This window comes from Acromyrmex echinatior, chromosome 1, assembly GCF_024713525.1.
Source record: "Acromyrmex echinatior isolate Ae372 chromosome 1, ASM2471352v2, whole genome shotgun sequence".
Taxonomy (NCBI): domain Eukaryota; kingdom Metazoa; phylum Arthropoda; class Insecta; order Hymenoptera; family Formicidae; genus Acromyrmex; species Acromyrmex echinatior.
This window is the reverse complement of record NC_141852.1, coordinates 22,067,636-22,082,995: the sequence shown is the minus strand read 5'-3', so window position 1 is coordinate 22,082,995 and position 15,360 is coordinate 22,067,636. Positions and strand designations below refer to the sequence as shown.

General features: G+C 30.2%; 1 protein-coding gene and 1 pseudogene across 2 annotated transcripts; one reads left to right on the top strand and one right to left on the bottom strand.

Moving 5' to 3' along the window:
• The first annotated feature begins 2,072 nt into the window (after positions 1–2,072).
• Positions 2,073–5,508, top strand: LOC105145968 (venom allergen 3 pseudogene; annotated as a pseudogene). The gene is made up of 3 exons (XR_015544247.1): positions 2,073–2,244; positions 2,327–2,462; positions 2,744–5,508. The product of XR_015544247.1 is annotated as a venom allergen 3 pseudogene (transcript).
• A 2,865-nt stretch (positions 5,509–8,373) lies between these two features.
• On the bottom strand, positions 8,374–12,898 carry LOC105145969 (uncharacterized). Its single transcript, XM_011055901.2, has 2 exons — positions 10,732–12,898; positions 8,374–10,006 (listed from the first exon to the last, which is right to left on the bottom strand). Exons 1-2 carry the CDS (start codon positions 11,576–11,578, stop codon positions 9,726–9,728), a joined length of 1,128 nt encoding a protein of 375 aa, XP_011054203.1. The 5' UTR covers positions 11,579–12,898; the 3' UTR covers positions 8,374–9,725.
• Between the last annotated feature and the right edge of the window lie 2,462 nt (positions 12,899–15,360).

The following is a 15,360-nucleotide window of genomic DNA, read 5'->3' as shown; positions in this document are numbered from 1 at the left end:
TAAAAAGAATAATATGTAATACTAAATTGCTTCCTAAAAGCAGAAAGTGAAATATACTAAATTTCTAAATAAAAATAATCTTTATTTGCACATTTTTCAGAAAAATCATATATAATTTTTCAACAATTAGCACTATGTCATTAAATTTTTCATGTCACAATTTAATCATATTTTTAAATATTATTGTTAATATTCAATAGTTTTAACAATCAAATTTCGAAGTAAAAAGATATTTATTAGATTAAACTGTTTACTTATAATATATCGAAATTTATTGTTTATTTACCAGTTCTCTCTTTTTTTATTTATTTAATATAAATTTTTTTTCATTATGTGCTGCGATAGAAAATGAAAATATACAAAGATGATATTTAGTATTAAGTTTGTTGTTAAAATTATTTGATTTATGAATTTTGATATATAATTTTATAAATATAATCAAAACGCATATTTATGTACGCGCGCGCGTACATAGCTTAATATTAAGCTGGCAGAATCAATTAAAAAAAAAACAAAAATATAATATCAGAAATCAAAGATTGAATTTATACTATCAAACACAATTGTATATTATGTGCCATTTCCAAGGAAATAGTAGCGCTGCTAATTTAATAATTAAGCTCGCAGAATTATAAAAAAACAACACAAGAGTAAAAATTAACACAACTGAATTTCATTTTTTTTCTTCTATTGCTGCCGATTTTATTTTATAAGCACTAATAGAATTGCAAACTCTCAGTAGTCTATTATTTAATTCGACTTTTATGTTAAATGACGACGTTTGCAGCTTCTGACTTCTATCTTAAAGAAAATTTTTTTAGAAAAATTCAATTCTGTCCATTCTAGACTTCACTGTTAAGTTAGGAAATGGAATTTAAAATGTTTTTTATTTAAACTTAATATTAAGGATGGTTTACATATTTTCAAAATAATAATAAAATTATGAAAAAATAATAATAGATTATTCTAAATCTTTATATGTGATTTAGAATAATCTGTTATTTTTTCATAATTTTGTTATTATTTTGAAAATATGAATAAAAAATATGAATAAAATTTCAATCCATTTTAATCCATTCTAGTTTGCTGGGCAGTTTGCCATGTGGCCTCTTAGCATGCCGATTGCTAACAGCCTCTTATTCGAAGTTTTTATAAAAAAATAATTATTCAGTGTATTATAGCTCTACTGTTAATTCATAATTTATATTACATATAAAATAATCAGACAAAACCGTATCCAATATCGGCGCGTGTCACTCAAAATGTCCTATTTTTTGCAGTTTGTAGGTAATTCACGATTAATTAATTCAACAGATTGCAGTATGTCGTATTTTGTTTTTCTGACTTGATTATCAATTTATTGCTCAATTTGTTCATTCTGTTATTGTCAAGCAAAATGCAGAATGTTATGATCGTGATATAACATTTCGTAGGTAAGTAATTGTTTGGTATCTTATAATTACCAAAAGATAGTTAATAATTTCAATAGTTTATCTTGTTATATACAGCTATGTATAGCTCTATATGCATACTTTATAATAAATACTATTTAATTTATATTTGTGTTTCAATGTTTCATTTATAATCAAAGGAAAAAAATTCTTTAATAAGGTAAAATTATTATATTATGATCAACTACAAGCACACTAAATGTATATACATCGATTGTAACGTTTTTTTGATACTTTTGTTATTCCAGATTATGGATTCTAATTTACCTGCTGAACATCGTGGAAATAAGTAGATAAATAGATAAATAAATGCAGATAAATTCGTTGTTTGGAAAACAATTCTTTGTGTATTCCTATTATTCATATAAACATGTCAATATATGTATTTTGGAAAGAGCTTATAATATTATAAAAGTAATACTAGATCACTTTTAGATTATTTATAATATTATTTATAATATTATAAAAGTAATATCACTTTGTTTTCCATTTTTCTAATTTTTTTTTTTAAATATTTAACAGAAAATATTAGACGTAATAGATAGTATTTTTTAATAAGTATAGGACTAGTCTATCGGGTTAGGAAATTTCCTGACTTAATATGTTCGTGCTATCGCATAAAAACTTTCCATTGCGTCTGCTATTTTTAAATACACGTGGAACAAATTTGACCTTCTTTTGTCAACGAATGCGAAGAGAGTCATTTCCGACATATTTTGGAGTAATCAGTTGGCAATTGCTCAAAGGTGGGCCAATCAATGCAATTACAAACATGATGCATGCAGAGATATAGGTACGTACCGATTTATACATTCACATATAATTATAAATTAAATGTACAATTTATTTATTATTTTTATTTAAATGTATTACAGATAAATATCAAGTTGGCCAAAATATAGCCCAGTCATATTCTTCTGGAGAAAACGATTTCACTATGCGAAGTTTTATTGAAATGTGGTACGATGAAGTAGAAAAGTTTGATGCAAATAGAGTTAACCAGCCATTTGAGTAAATATCTTTTTAGTATTAAATATTCTAATTATATATAAATATTTTAAATATATTGAAAAATATACTACGATGTAAATTAATTCTTCAAATTGCAAGAAAAGCTTCTTACATATCTGTATCATATTTATTTACTGTAGAGATATTTATGTATTGTATATAAGAAATTGCACGTAAATAATATTGTATTAAACTATTATTTACGTGTATTAATTAAAATATCTTTGGAGATATATTTATAATAACATTTTTAATGCGATTATAAAATAAATTATTTGTAGAATGCAAGTGGAGACAGGTCATTATACTCAAATAGTCTGGGCTGAAACAAGAGACGTTGGTTGCGGATTTATAATGTATGATAACCAAAAAAAATGGAATACAAGCTCTTTGGTTTGCAATTACAGTCCAGCTGGGAATATAATAAATGGGAGAATATATGAAACTGCAAATTAAGTAAATTTGACAGAAATGTAATAAAAGAAGCGATACTGAAGAAAATAGGAAGCAAATAGGAAGCTACAATATGCGTTGTCAATAAAAACATATTGCAGTTGCAACTGCATAATAATATTAATAAAGAGTGAAATAATATTTTTATCTCAGAATGTTACACTTTTCCCAAAGATGAATTTTTGTTAGCAGTTTAGTTTTTGAGTCTACTTTTTTTTTATGTTTAATGGCCAAATTTATTATTTTTATTTAATAAAAATAATTTTTTTCAAATTAATCTTAAAAAACTGTAAATAAAAAACTGTTAATTTGGGAAATTTGGGAGGATTATTAATATTTTAGATTGATTGCGTTAAAAGCCGACAACCATATCGGCGTAATTATTATTTCTGAAATTAATTCATTTATTTGAAAATATATATACTATAATAGTTCAACATCTCAACACAGACCGTAGTGGCTCTTCGTATTTAAAAGTAATTTAACATAAACGTTTCTTGTTTCCTATCTTATTGTTTATTTTTAATACTATGTCTCAGAGAATAAAATATCTTATAAAAAATAATAACATGATGAACAAAGGTAACAAAAAGAATATGACATCTAACAATAAAATCATTTGATTTACGATCGCCTTTGTTAACAACATTTCAGATAAATTCAAGAAGATATTATTAACACTATATTATTAATATTATAGTTCAAAATTGCATTTTATAGTATTAATAAACTTCGCAGTCTAATCAAAGTGCAGAAAGATCCTTTATCAACCAGTACACAGAGAAATGTCATATATAAGATTGGCTGCAAAGACTGCAAGGCTTCTTATGTAGGACAAACTAGCCTTCAACTATATACACGCATTTCTGAACATCGAAATCACATTAGAAGAAAGATGTTTTCTCATTCGGTCATTACAGATCACAGATTGCAATTTGACCATGAATTCGATTGGGACAAGGTGCAAGTTTTGGATATAGAATTACAACAAAAGATTAACGTTTGAAATGTTGCATATAAAAATACAAAAAAGGAATTTAAACAAGCAGATATTGAATTTTTTAGACCATACGTCAATTCTGAATACTATTTGAAATTAATGTTTACAATTTTATGCTTTCGATCGTTTCGGGTCAGCGCTTGTATCGACTGTGACACTTATTATTTGTCTCCATATAACCGAAGAGTGAACAACTGTTACATTTTATTCTTTTCATTTGACGAAAAAATTATTTGGATCACTCTTGTTACTTCATCTAATTGTTAAAATTAATATTATATTCTACTGTTGACTACTGTATGTGTACGCACAAGTTGCATCAATTCAGTGAGTGTCAATCTGCTTTCTCCTTGTCTTTTCTAAAAATAATTTCACATATATCTGTGACATTCTCATCCTTATTATAGCTTCATTTTATAAGAATTCTTGTTTCCTTCTGGCCTGTAAACTGGGCTGAAGCTTAGGAATCTCTTTGTGTGATGTTGATGCATCATTTGTGCTGAATTAGAATCATATTGATACCATTGAGAATGACTTGAAGTAAGTTGAAATGCGTACGGATTTTATACCAACTTTTTATATTTTTATACTTTACATTAAAAATGGATTAAATATAAACATTTCCATTCTTATACTTACGCACGATTATCGTGCTGACTCCTACTTCCCCGTACATTTCAATCTTCATATTATTAACAAGTAACTTTTTTATCTAAGATTTTTGCGCATTATATTGTAACTACACATTTTCAACATTTTCTGTTAAAACATCTCATCTGCTCAAGTTGCATCCTGATCCGGCAGATCCCCTCGATTAACGGATTACATTACTCGCACCTTCTTCCGTTTACAAACTTTCCCCCCGTATTCATCTCCGCGGGCAGTCCAGCCTGTCGTGATGATTCTGCGAGCGATCCGTAACTTTTAGGTGCGCGCAACGACGAACGTCAGCGCGTATTCATCGTCTTTGAATTGCGAATGGATACAAGCGATCCATACATCAGAAAGTCAGCGGCGCCCCGGGTGTGCCCGTGGCTTCCCGGTGAGCGCGAGAACACTCGTCCTCGCGCGGGAGAATGCGAAAGATCTCCCGATGAAGAAGCGATATCTCGCGTAAAGCAGGAGGAAAGGTAGCTGGCTATTAGGGGTTCTAAACGCTTTTTAAAACCGGATTCTGGGAGGAACGTATCGAGTGTCAGACGCGCAACAATGACGCGGGCAAACATTCCGATATACAGGCCCACCCGCAGCGTCCATCGCTGCACAAAGGAAGTGATCTGCGACATGGACAACATAACGCGCAGGTAATGTTTGGACGTGCGTAAAAGGCGAAAAGAATGAACGGCGATGGCAAAAGCGGAAGAATTTGTATTCGTTGACAGCGATTTCCTCGGAGCAACAGCTATTAGACAGAATTGAAACGATTGTAAATTCATTGGGAATTTAGGACGTAAATATTACTCGTGATTGCTGATTCCAATATAATACGTATAAAAATTGTTAATATATATAATAGCAAAGGCTCCTGCGTTAATTATGTATAATATTGAATTAATAAATAAATTGGTAAATAAATTGAATTCCACAGCAAAATTGATTAGTTTTCACATACAACCCTTACAGAAATGTCATACTAGCCAGTATACAGAAAAACAGTAATTATATCTACTTATATTTACTATTAAATATTAAAGAAACCATTGTTTAGTATTTTTAGTACTTTAAAAAAATAATTAATTACTGTCTTTCAGTAATAAATTGGTTAGTGTTAAATTTCTGTAATTTCCTTTAGAAATACGGGGAACAAAAGATGTCATAGATATAAGGCTCAATAACAGATAGTTTGTAAGCTATATAGTGTATTAAAGGTATTGTAGGTAAAAGTTTTATATTTTTGAAACATCCCCAATAGCAATTTATTGACGATACAATGATTAAGTTTTGGGGATATATTGCCCAATATTATGCCAATAATATGTTAAACTAAAAATATTTAAAAAATTATCCATTATTGAATCTTGTATCTATAATATTTTTTGTTTATTACATTATAAAGTAGATCATGTATAGTCCGATTCACATTTACAATGCTTAAGAATCATTTTATTCCTGTTGTTTCTCAAAGGTTAAATAAGAATGTTCACGAGAGCTGTGAGCGTGAATCAGACCGCTGCCTATGTATGAAACTAATTAATTAATTTCTCTAGGACACAATTTTTCATATATAATTAGAATCCTTTACTCAATAAGTGAAAAAAAAAGATCGCAATCTGTATGCAGATATTTCACATATCCTGTATGCTGCACCATAAAACATTAACTTTAATTTCGATACAAATAATAACTTTGATACAAATAAGTCGTAAAATTAAATGCAAATAGATTATTGTCATTTAAATAAAAATTGTAAATTCTTTATTTTTATTTTACTTGAAAAGAATAGAGGTGAAATAAAATAATCCGTCTTTTGTCGGCAAGTGCAAAAATAGAAAGCAACAAAGAATGCTACAAATATTACTGGCGGACGTAGTCGACTTAATAATAATAGATTATCAGTGTACCTGAGAGATTAGGGTAGGTAGGCTTTTCTAGGGCCATAATCCGGATGCATTTAAATAACCGTTTAACTCAAGGTTACCCTTCGGTTATGAGATTTGGAACAGGTCAGATCAATTGCAAGTTACCTGCAATCTGCAGGAGACAATAAAAAGAAGGAAAAAATCATAAGATACATTACTTGTAAAAAAAGTTCAACGTCCATGAAATTTTTTCTTTTTAATTTAAAAACTCTAAAAAGTAATTAATGGAAAAATATCTAAAAGGATGAAACTTAACTGGTTATTAAAAAGAGAAAAGACTTTTAGAAAAGAGAAAAGAGAATGAAATTTCGTATCTTTAGAAAAGAATTACGAAATTTAATACAATAGATGAAGAGGGATAGAGACCGAGAAGATAGATTCGTACTCTAGAGAAAGAATTTTAGAGGGCTCACGATCATATATCTATAGGTCGGTAGGGAGGTGTCAACGAGCCCGACAAAGTCCCAGCGGGGTTTCCGCTACCCGAATTGCTACCGGGCCTCCCCGTGTGAGAATCTGGTACACTTAACGCTAAGCTACCGCAGTAGCTCCTGGATCAGTTCTGTCAGTTGCGATCGTATTCGTGTCATGTTCCGGACAGAAATTGACATTCGCGTGCCACTTATAATCCGCTTTGAATCTAAAGTTTGCTTCTTAACGTGTGCTCAAACATTGCAGTTAAGGCTGAAAAGAATATTTTTAGAAAAAAATATCGAAATATTGATGATTTTTTTAAACAATTAAGAGAAAGATATACATTGGTGAATTGTATTCTTTTGGGAGAGCAATTGAATAAATAAAATTTTAATTTTCTATCATACAATACTTCATTAAAAATAATAAAATAATGAATATTGAAGTAAAATATATTTAATATTTAATGTATTTATAAAGAAAAATATATTTTATATAATTAGTTTCGTGACTAACTGTACAGCCATAAAAAATCATTTTGCAAATTATTGGGAAATTGTAATTATCGAATAAAAAAACGACACGAATTCAAATCAAATATATAAAAGATTTCAAGGAATGAATTATATTCAATTTTTTTTAATTCTTTGACGAGTGAGCACATCATCCTTTCATACTTCCCTCAGAATCACAGATTCATATACGCAACCGCGAAACATCCCATAAAAACGTATTGTAATGAGAAAAAAAGGCGGAAAAAGAGCACGGACAGAGAGACGCGTGTGTGTTTCCGAGGGCGAAAGGGCGCAACCCACCATTCTTCCCCCTACGTCCTTTACAGTACGTCGCATAAACGAGCAAGGGGTTCTCTATTACATGAGGGGTTGCAATCGGTGCGGTTGGTGACGCCATCTTGAATTTAATCGCCGGGAAAATGGTGGTAGTCTCGAGGCAACGTTGATGGACGAATATCGTTGCCTAATTTAAAATATTATAAGTTCGATCATACTTATGCAAGAAGTAGTGCATAGAATTATCAAGGAAATATTGCAATTACGATTTGGACATACAATATTAATATTACAGAGAAAAGAGTATAATATTATTATAATAATCTAATCATCCGCTAATATTCGCTAATATAATTATTAAGAAGAAAATATATTAAGACGAGAATATACATAGATATTGATAGATAGAATTGAAAATTGTCATATGTATTAGGTGTTGGAATTAATTCGTAGCGTTTTTTAATGAAAGAATGTTATTTATTTCACATGAGCATTAAAAAATACATTAATGAAAGTACTTCCCATCACTTGTAAAACGCTACGAATTAATTCCAACACCTAATAATTTAAATATCCAATTGTTGCAATATTAAAATACTGGTTATTTAATAAAAGTCAATTCATTTCATTTCTGTGTTTCAATTAGAGTTGTACATTTTAAAGAATTTAAGAATATCTGTTACTGCTAAAATAAAAATATATTCATGCAGAGCAATGAGCTATTATTTTCAAATTAAACGCTATCGATATATTATAAATATTTATTTCAACAATAAATCCCTCAATTATATAACAAATACAATATATAAATTTAATAAATATTTATAAAATATGCACTTTTTAAATATATTCAGTCTTTGATTATTTACATCTAACATACTATAATTTTATACACATATTTACAGTTAATATATTACTTTCTCAAAATACATGATTGTTACACCTAACTTATATTAAGAACATATAATAAACAACTCTAATTGTGAGTACTATCTATTTCAATTAGTTATACAAGGCAAAATATGGTAAAATTTTGTCTGAAAGATAAAAAATCTGACTTAAAAATTCAAGGCAATTTTGGCAAAATGTTTCTAAAATTGTTCAAAGTTATAGTTAATAATAATAGTAGCCAAGGCAATTATAATAGTAGCCAGCATTCGCTGAGAGGATATGACGCTAAAAAAAGAGATATGAATATTTATATTATATTAAGTATATACATTATATTACATAAATATATACATTATATTGTGAAAGAAAAATTGAGAAAAAGTAGAAGTTATTATAAAATAGAAACGTCTATTTTTCTACGGAAATAGAAGTCTTGATTTGTAAGATGAACAGAGATGGCAATAATTAAATTGTTTTTACGTTAAATTAATTGTAAATTAGATAAATTGCAAATAAAAGATAAGTTAGATTATAAGTAGAAACAAGTATATAAATGTAACACAAAAGTCTTGTAAACCAATTGAAAAACAAAAAGACTACATAAGCGTACAAATTATACTACATAAGTATTTATATTATTTTACAAATTAGAGTAAAAATATATTAGGTAAATAATAAGTAATATGTTTTGAGGATTCATTCAATTTTAAGATGAGAACATCTCGATAACGTTAAATTGATTGCATGATTATATCATACTATTGTGATTAGAATCAATACATCATTCATCGAACTAGTATATTACACTGCAAAATACATAAACTTATTCTAACTTATTTATCTAAATTCGCAATTTATCTAACATATGACATTGCAAAATATTCGCGTCATTTTCCTTTTCGTATGATAAATTTGTCGTGACAAATTCAGAGATTATCGAGCTCACAGTCTGTAGTATCTAAATTTACGATTACTATCAAATAAGCCCCCTTTGTTAATTGATGCAAAACTCTTCGAAGTTTTTTATCAAAATTCTCTAAGCATCAAAAGCTAACTGTATGTTTATTGTAAACATTTAAAATTTATTTATTGTCAAAGTGATCACTGTGTTCGACTTTCTATCAAAGATCCATTGTCAGATCTGATAAAGATATGGTGAAAGTTCGGTAGATTGTTGAAATGGATAACTTAGAGAAGCGATCATGCCTAATGCCGCTGTCGAAACGCGATACGAGTCGCGTACCTCATGAGTCCTCATGTGCTTCTTGAGGTGATCCTTGCGTCCAAATCGTTTTTTGCAAAAGACACAAGAGTAAGGCCGAACGCCAGTGTGAATTCGTTTGTGTCGCGTCAATTCCTCATTTCTGGTGAATCGTTTCCCGCAGGACTCGACGTCACATTTGAACGGTCTTTCACCTGTAGGAACGAAATCCTATATGTTCTGTTGAAATGATTATTCGTTTTTGCCTAAATTTATTCGGATATCCAAAGATTAATTGCCGATATTAAATGCAAATTAGGATAATTATGAATATTTGCATACAAATTTATTACACGAAGTAATAACGTAAGTAATTACGTAAGTAATTAATTTGAATCAAAATATACATAAGTGACAACGTCGAAACTCTTTTTCCGAATGATAAATTTCTCTGAATATGCAAATATTTTGAATGGAAGTGTTGTCTATATAAGGATTACAAATATTTTGCAAAGTATTTATACATTAAAAAAACAAATATTATAAAGGTTTCTGCAATAAATGTCTTTTAGTTTTAATGACGAATAAAAAAAATATGTGTTAAAACTTTGCAACAGTAAATTAGAAGAATTCTTCATAAGTTTTCAGTTTTCGTTTTTTATGTATCTTTTATTTCTTTAGTAATTAAGAAATTCTCTAACACAGTTTTAAAGATAAAAAGAGTAAAATATAATAAAAGTAAAATAAAATAAAGAGAACAACTTGCCAAACTAAATTTAAACGTTCTGTCTAGTAAAATATTATTACATGAAAAATAAGACTGTTTTTATAGAAATTTTTAAAAATGTTCTCTAAGAAACGTTTCTTATATATGATTATTTTTTACTCATACAACATTGTATAAATTTATAAATTATTTATACTAAAGTTTTTAACTAACCAGTGTGTATACGAATATGTCCGGTAAGTTGGCCGCCATTACTGAATGCCATACTGCAATGTGGACAGTTGTGTTTCTTTGGGCGCATTTTTTTCATCTCTTTAGCAACAACATCCTGTCGATGCACTATTTGCACCGCTTCTTCCATGGAATGATTATAAAGATTTAGAGGAAGGATTCCAGGATAAATCCCAGATTGAAATCCGGAATGTATCCCTGAATAGACACCGGGATGTATCCTGAGAACATCGGGAAGGCGTGATTCTGAGCTCACAGTCCATGATCCTGTGATATCTGAATTTGTGGTCATCGAATAAGTTCCGATAATCGAAGTAAAATCCTCCGATGATCGAAGTTCTCTGAGCGCCGAGAGATAGTTCGGTGAAATAACATCACTAGAAGCGTTGATGTCCGAATCTTGAGTAGAAATTGCGCGTGACATCGGAGTCATTGAATCCAGCGATTGCTGCGGATGGAAGACACGTGAATTGTCCTTCGCACTTTGCACGATGCTAGTGGAGGCATCTTCGTCTTCGAGGGATGGCGTAGCTCTAGTTGCTACCTTATCGAAGGACTTGCTTCCTCTTATCCGATGAAAACCGATCAATGATGTTGAAGTCGCCGTTTCTTGATTCAACAAATTGCCATCACAGTCATCAGACGTTTCGATAGTGTTCATCAAAGTTGTCGATGTCGTTGAGGACACGACTTGTTCATCATCTTCCTGCCTGCTGCATGGCATACCGTGGAGTGTGTTGTCAATCGTGATAGCGATTCCGGAAGTCTCGTTTGTTGTTTCCAGATCGTTCCAAGGTCGAAATAAACCCATGGTCTTCGGTTTGGACATCTTGAGAAAAACTAAAGATGTTGAACACTTTACTTCCTCTGTCACGTAAGACTCCAGTGTGTCATATACACGAATGGGGCAGTCAACACGACAGTAAGAGCTGTTCAAAGGTAACTGAATACAAATCTAAGCTCACCCCGATCTTATACTTATAGAAATATTTTCCCCTGCCTATGGCCTTTTGGGGGTCGAGCCAATCCACTTTAGGGATGGAGGAGGGAGGGGTCGTCCTAAAGCATCGGTTGCAGGATGAAAGCATGGACGCCGTTGGCAGTAAGGCCGTAGGTGGGTTTAGAGGGGCCTGTCGAGGGCTCGATGCGAGATACGCAGCCCCTTTGTAGAGAATTAATCGGTCGCTGCGGCCACGGGGCTCTCGCCCCTTTTGTTACGAGGGAGCACGAGTGCAGGCAGAAGGAGGGAAGGGATATGAAACGATCAGCATGGAAAGTCAGCACGGTTGGAAAAGCAGAGAAAGATGCAGAACCGATACGAACGAATGATATCGAAGGGTCGCAAGGCCTACAGAAGGCCCACCCCGTTCACTCGAGCATGTCGCTTTCTTCAAACTGTTTCGACGAGGCACGCCCGTGACACAAAATTTCACATCGACGCCGATTATTATTGGTTACAGAAGGGTTACAATTCCCAACTATTTTCATATAAGCGTGGGAGATATTGCTACAGATGAAATGTTTCTTATTCAAATAATGTTAATTCAATTATTATTGTCATTATTTTTAATAATGCATGCTATTATTCATTAAGTGATATAACAAATAATATTTTTATTCATGCTATTTATTGTATGCTAAGTATTTTTAATATTAATAATGTAAAAGAAAATCATAATGAAGACAATTTTTATTACATTATAAGATATAAACTGAGTGAAATAAATTTATAGTGCTTTAAGAATAAATCCAGTACAAGTAAAATGTTTATGTAAGCCTCTCTGCGATTATTAGTGCATAAATTATATTTATAAGGCGATAAGCTATAATTTGCAAGCATTAGTTGTATGCATTTATTAATGAAGTTAATTATATTTGCAGTATGTTTATTCTAATTGTTTGTGAATTATATCTTTTATTTCCTTATATGAATATATAATTTATGCACTAACAACCGTGGATGCATTTAAATGTTTATCATAATAATCATCTGCAGCGATATTGTTATATTTAAATATTTAATACATATTTTTATCTCTGTGGTTGTCTATTACATTCAGAATATGTTTACTCGCACTTGTAAAGTAAAGAAATAAAAATATGAAAAGAAAGAGCATAAAGAACCACAGCACAAGATATAGTTAGTAATATTTAATTATTCTTGCATTACGAATTACAATAAAAACATTAAACGTTTCGGCCACAATCTGGCCATCTTCAGTAAAATTAATAATATTCTTAAGACGCAGAGTTACATCAAGTTGGAATAAAATTCAACTGCCGTGTGTTATAATTGTAAAAATCGTGTTTGCATCAATGCGACGCTGCTTCATATCATAATGTTAGAACGTCAGAAGTCATATAGTGAAAAGTGTAGAACGAGAATTTCCAGATTCTAATTTACAATAATTTATTTTATTATTAATATCTTTTAAAACGGAATATAAAACAAAGGAAACATTATCTGTTTTACAGCCAAATAAATCGATGAATTACAAGTATTATTGCACAGATAGAAATTTGTCGTGACACTGTGTTATTATTGGTCGTATCACATATTTTTCCGCTATTTATATCCATGAGTCAAATAGTTTAGAAAGTTCTAGAATTATTTATTAAGTGCGAGAGAGATCTTTCTTTAGAAGAGGAAGATAAACATCAGGCAAACCTTCAGTATCACTTTGTTTATTGATCCCACTTATTTGGTTTTTAATGTGTATCATTTCTGAAATTCTTCGTTTCATCAATGATTGTTCTGTATCTAAAATTTCAATGTTATCCCAATCAAATTCATGTATTTCATTCACACGGTGACGTGAAACCACTGATATCTCAGAAGTAGATTTCTTAATATCAGTCTTGTGTTCTTTAATACGAGTTTTTAATTTTCTCTTAGTTTGGCCAACATATGACGATTCGCAATTCAAACAATTAATTTTATAAACTATCCCACAATGGTCATCCTTAAGCAAGGGATCTTTTCCTGTTTTTATAATCGTATTTAATTTATTCATCGGTTTATAAGCTATATTAAAAACTATGAATATAAGTTTTTTGAATTTTTCAGAAACCTTAAGTATGGTATCGCGAAAAATTTTTTCTTGTTGGAATCATATTCTTTATTATTTACTTCGCGATTTTTTTCTGGATTAGTTCTATTTTCCAAAGTTTTTATTCTATTGTTAATCGTCGAAAATACGAATTTGAGAGGATAGCCATTATTGAGAAGAGTGTGAATTAAATCCGAAATGTTCTTTTCATGAAATTTGGGATGGGACAACATTAAAATTCTATCAAGCTGCCCAATGATTACTCCCTTTTTATGTGCTAATGGATGATTCGAAAAATAATTTAAATATTTCCCCGAATTGGTAGGTTTTTTATACATATCAAAAACGATGCTTCCTTCTTGAATCATTATTTTAATGTCCAAAAAATTAATACCGTTTTCATCGCCAAAATCAACTGTAAATCTAAGTCTGTCGTGGTATGAATTAAATAAATCTAGAACCTCTTCAACCTTTTTCTCATGTACAGCTAACACAATGTCATCGACATATCGCAAATAAAACGGAGAGATGATATTATTTGTAGTGAAAATTTCTTGTCTTTCTAAGTCTTGTAAGACTATATTCGCTAGTATAGGCGATAGAGGAGAGCCCATTGGCATGTCAAAAATCTGCTTAAATATTTTTTTATCAAATCTGAAAAACGTGGCGTTAATTATGATCATAACTGCTTTAACAAACTCATGCAAAGGAATCGAAGTCTTATTTTCAATCCAGTTCCATCTACATTCAATGCTTTTTAATACTAAATCCGGATTTAGTGGATATAAATAGCAGAAAAATATGTGATACGACCAATAACAACACATAGTGTCACGACAAATTTCTATCTGTGCAATGATGATACTTGTAATTCATCGATTTATTTGGCTGTAAAACAGGTAATATTTCCTTTTATACTCCGTTTTAAAAGATATTAATAATAAAATAAATTATTGTAAATTAGAATCTGGAAATTCTCATTCTACACTTTTCACTATATGACTTCTGACGTTCTAACATTATGATATGAAGCAGCGTCGCATTGACGCAAACACGATTTTTACAATTATAACACACGGCGGTTGAATTTTATTCCAACTTGATGTAACTCTGCGTCTTAAGAATATTATTAATTTTACTGAAGATGGCCAGATTGTGGCCGAAACGTTTAATGTTTTTATTGTAATTCGTAATGCAAGAATAATTAAATATCACTAATTATATCTTGTGCTGTGGTTCTTTATGCTCTTTCTTTTCATATTTTTGAAATTATAATCACATTCGTTTTTTACATTTTTAAAGAAATAAAAGTATTCTTGAAATTTATATTAGATGTTGGAATTAATTCGTAGCGTTTTTAATGAAAGAATGTTATTTATTTCACATGAGCATTAAAAAATACATTAATGAAAGTACTTCCCATCGCTTGTAAAACGCTACGAATTAATTCCAACACCTAATAAAATTAAGGAAACTTTAATATCAAATCTTTAGTATGTTTTTCATTTTTTTTCCCATTTGATTTTAATAAGCTTTGCTTCTTATGAATAAATTAAAATAA

Bases quoted from the DNA above. Each gene is read 5' to 3' on its own strand.
- LOC105145969 (XM_011055901.2), bottom strand. From the start codon at position 11,578: ATGTCCAAACCGAAGACCATGGGTTTATTTCGACCTTGGAACGATCTG. The intron at 10,007-10,731 runs GTTAGTTAAAAA...TCGTTCCTACAG, and splicing joins ACATATTCGTATACACACTG to GTGAAAGACCGTTCAAATGT.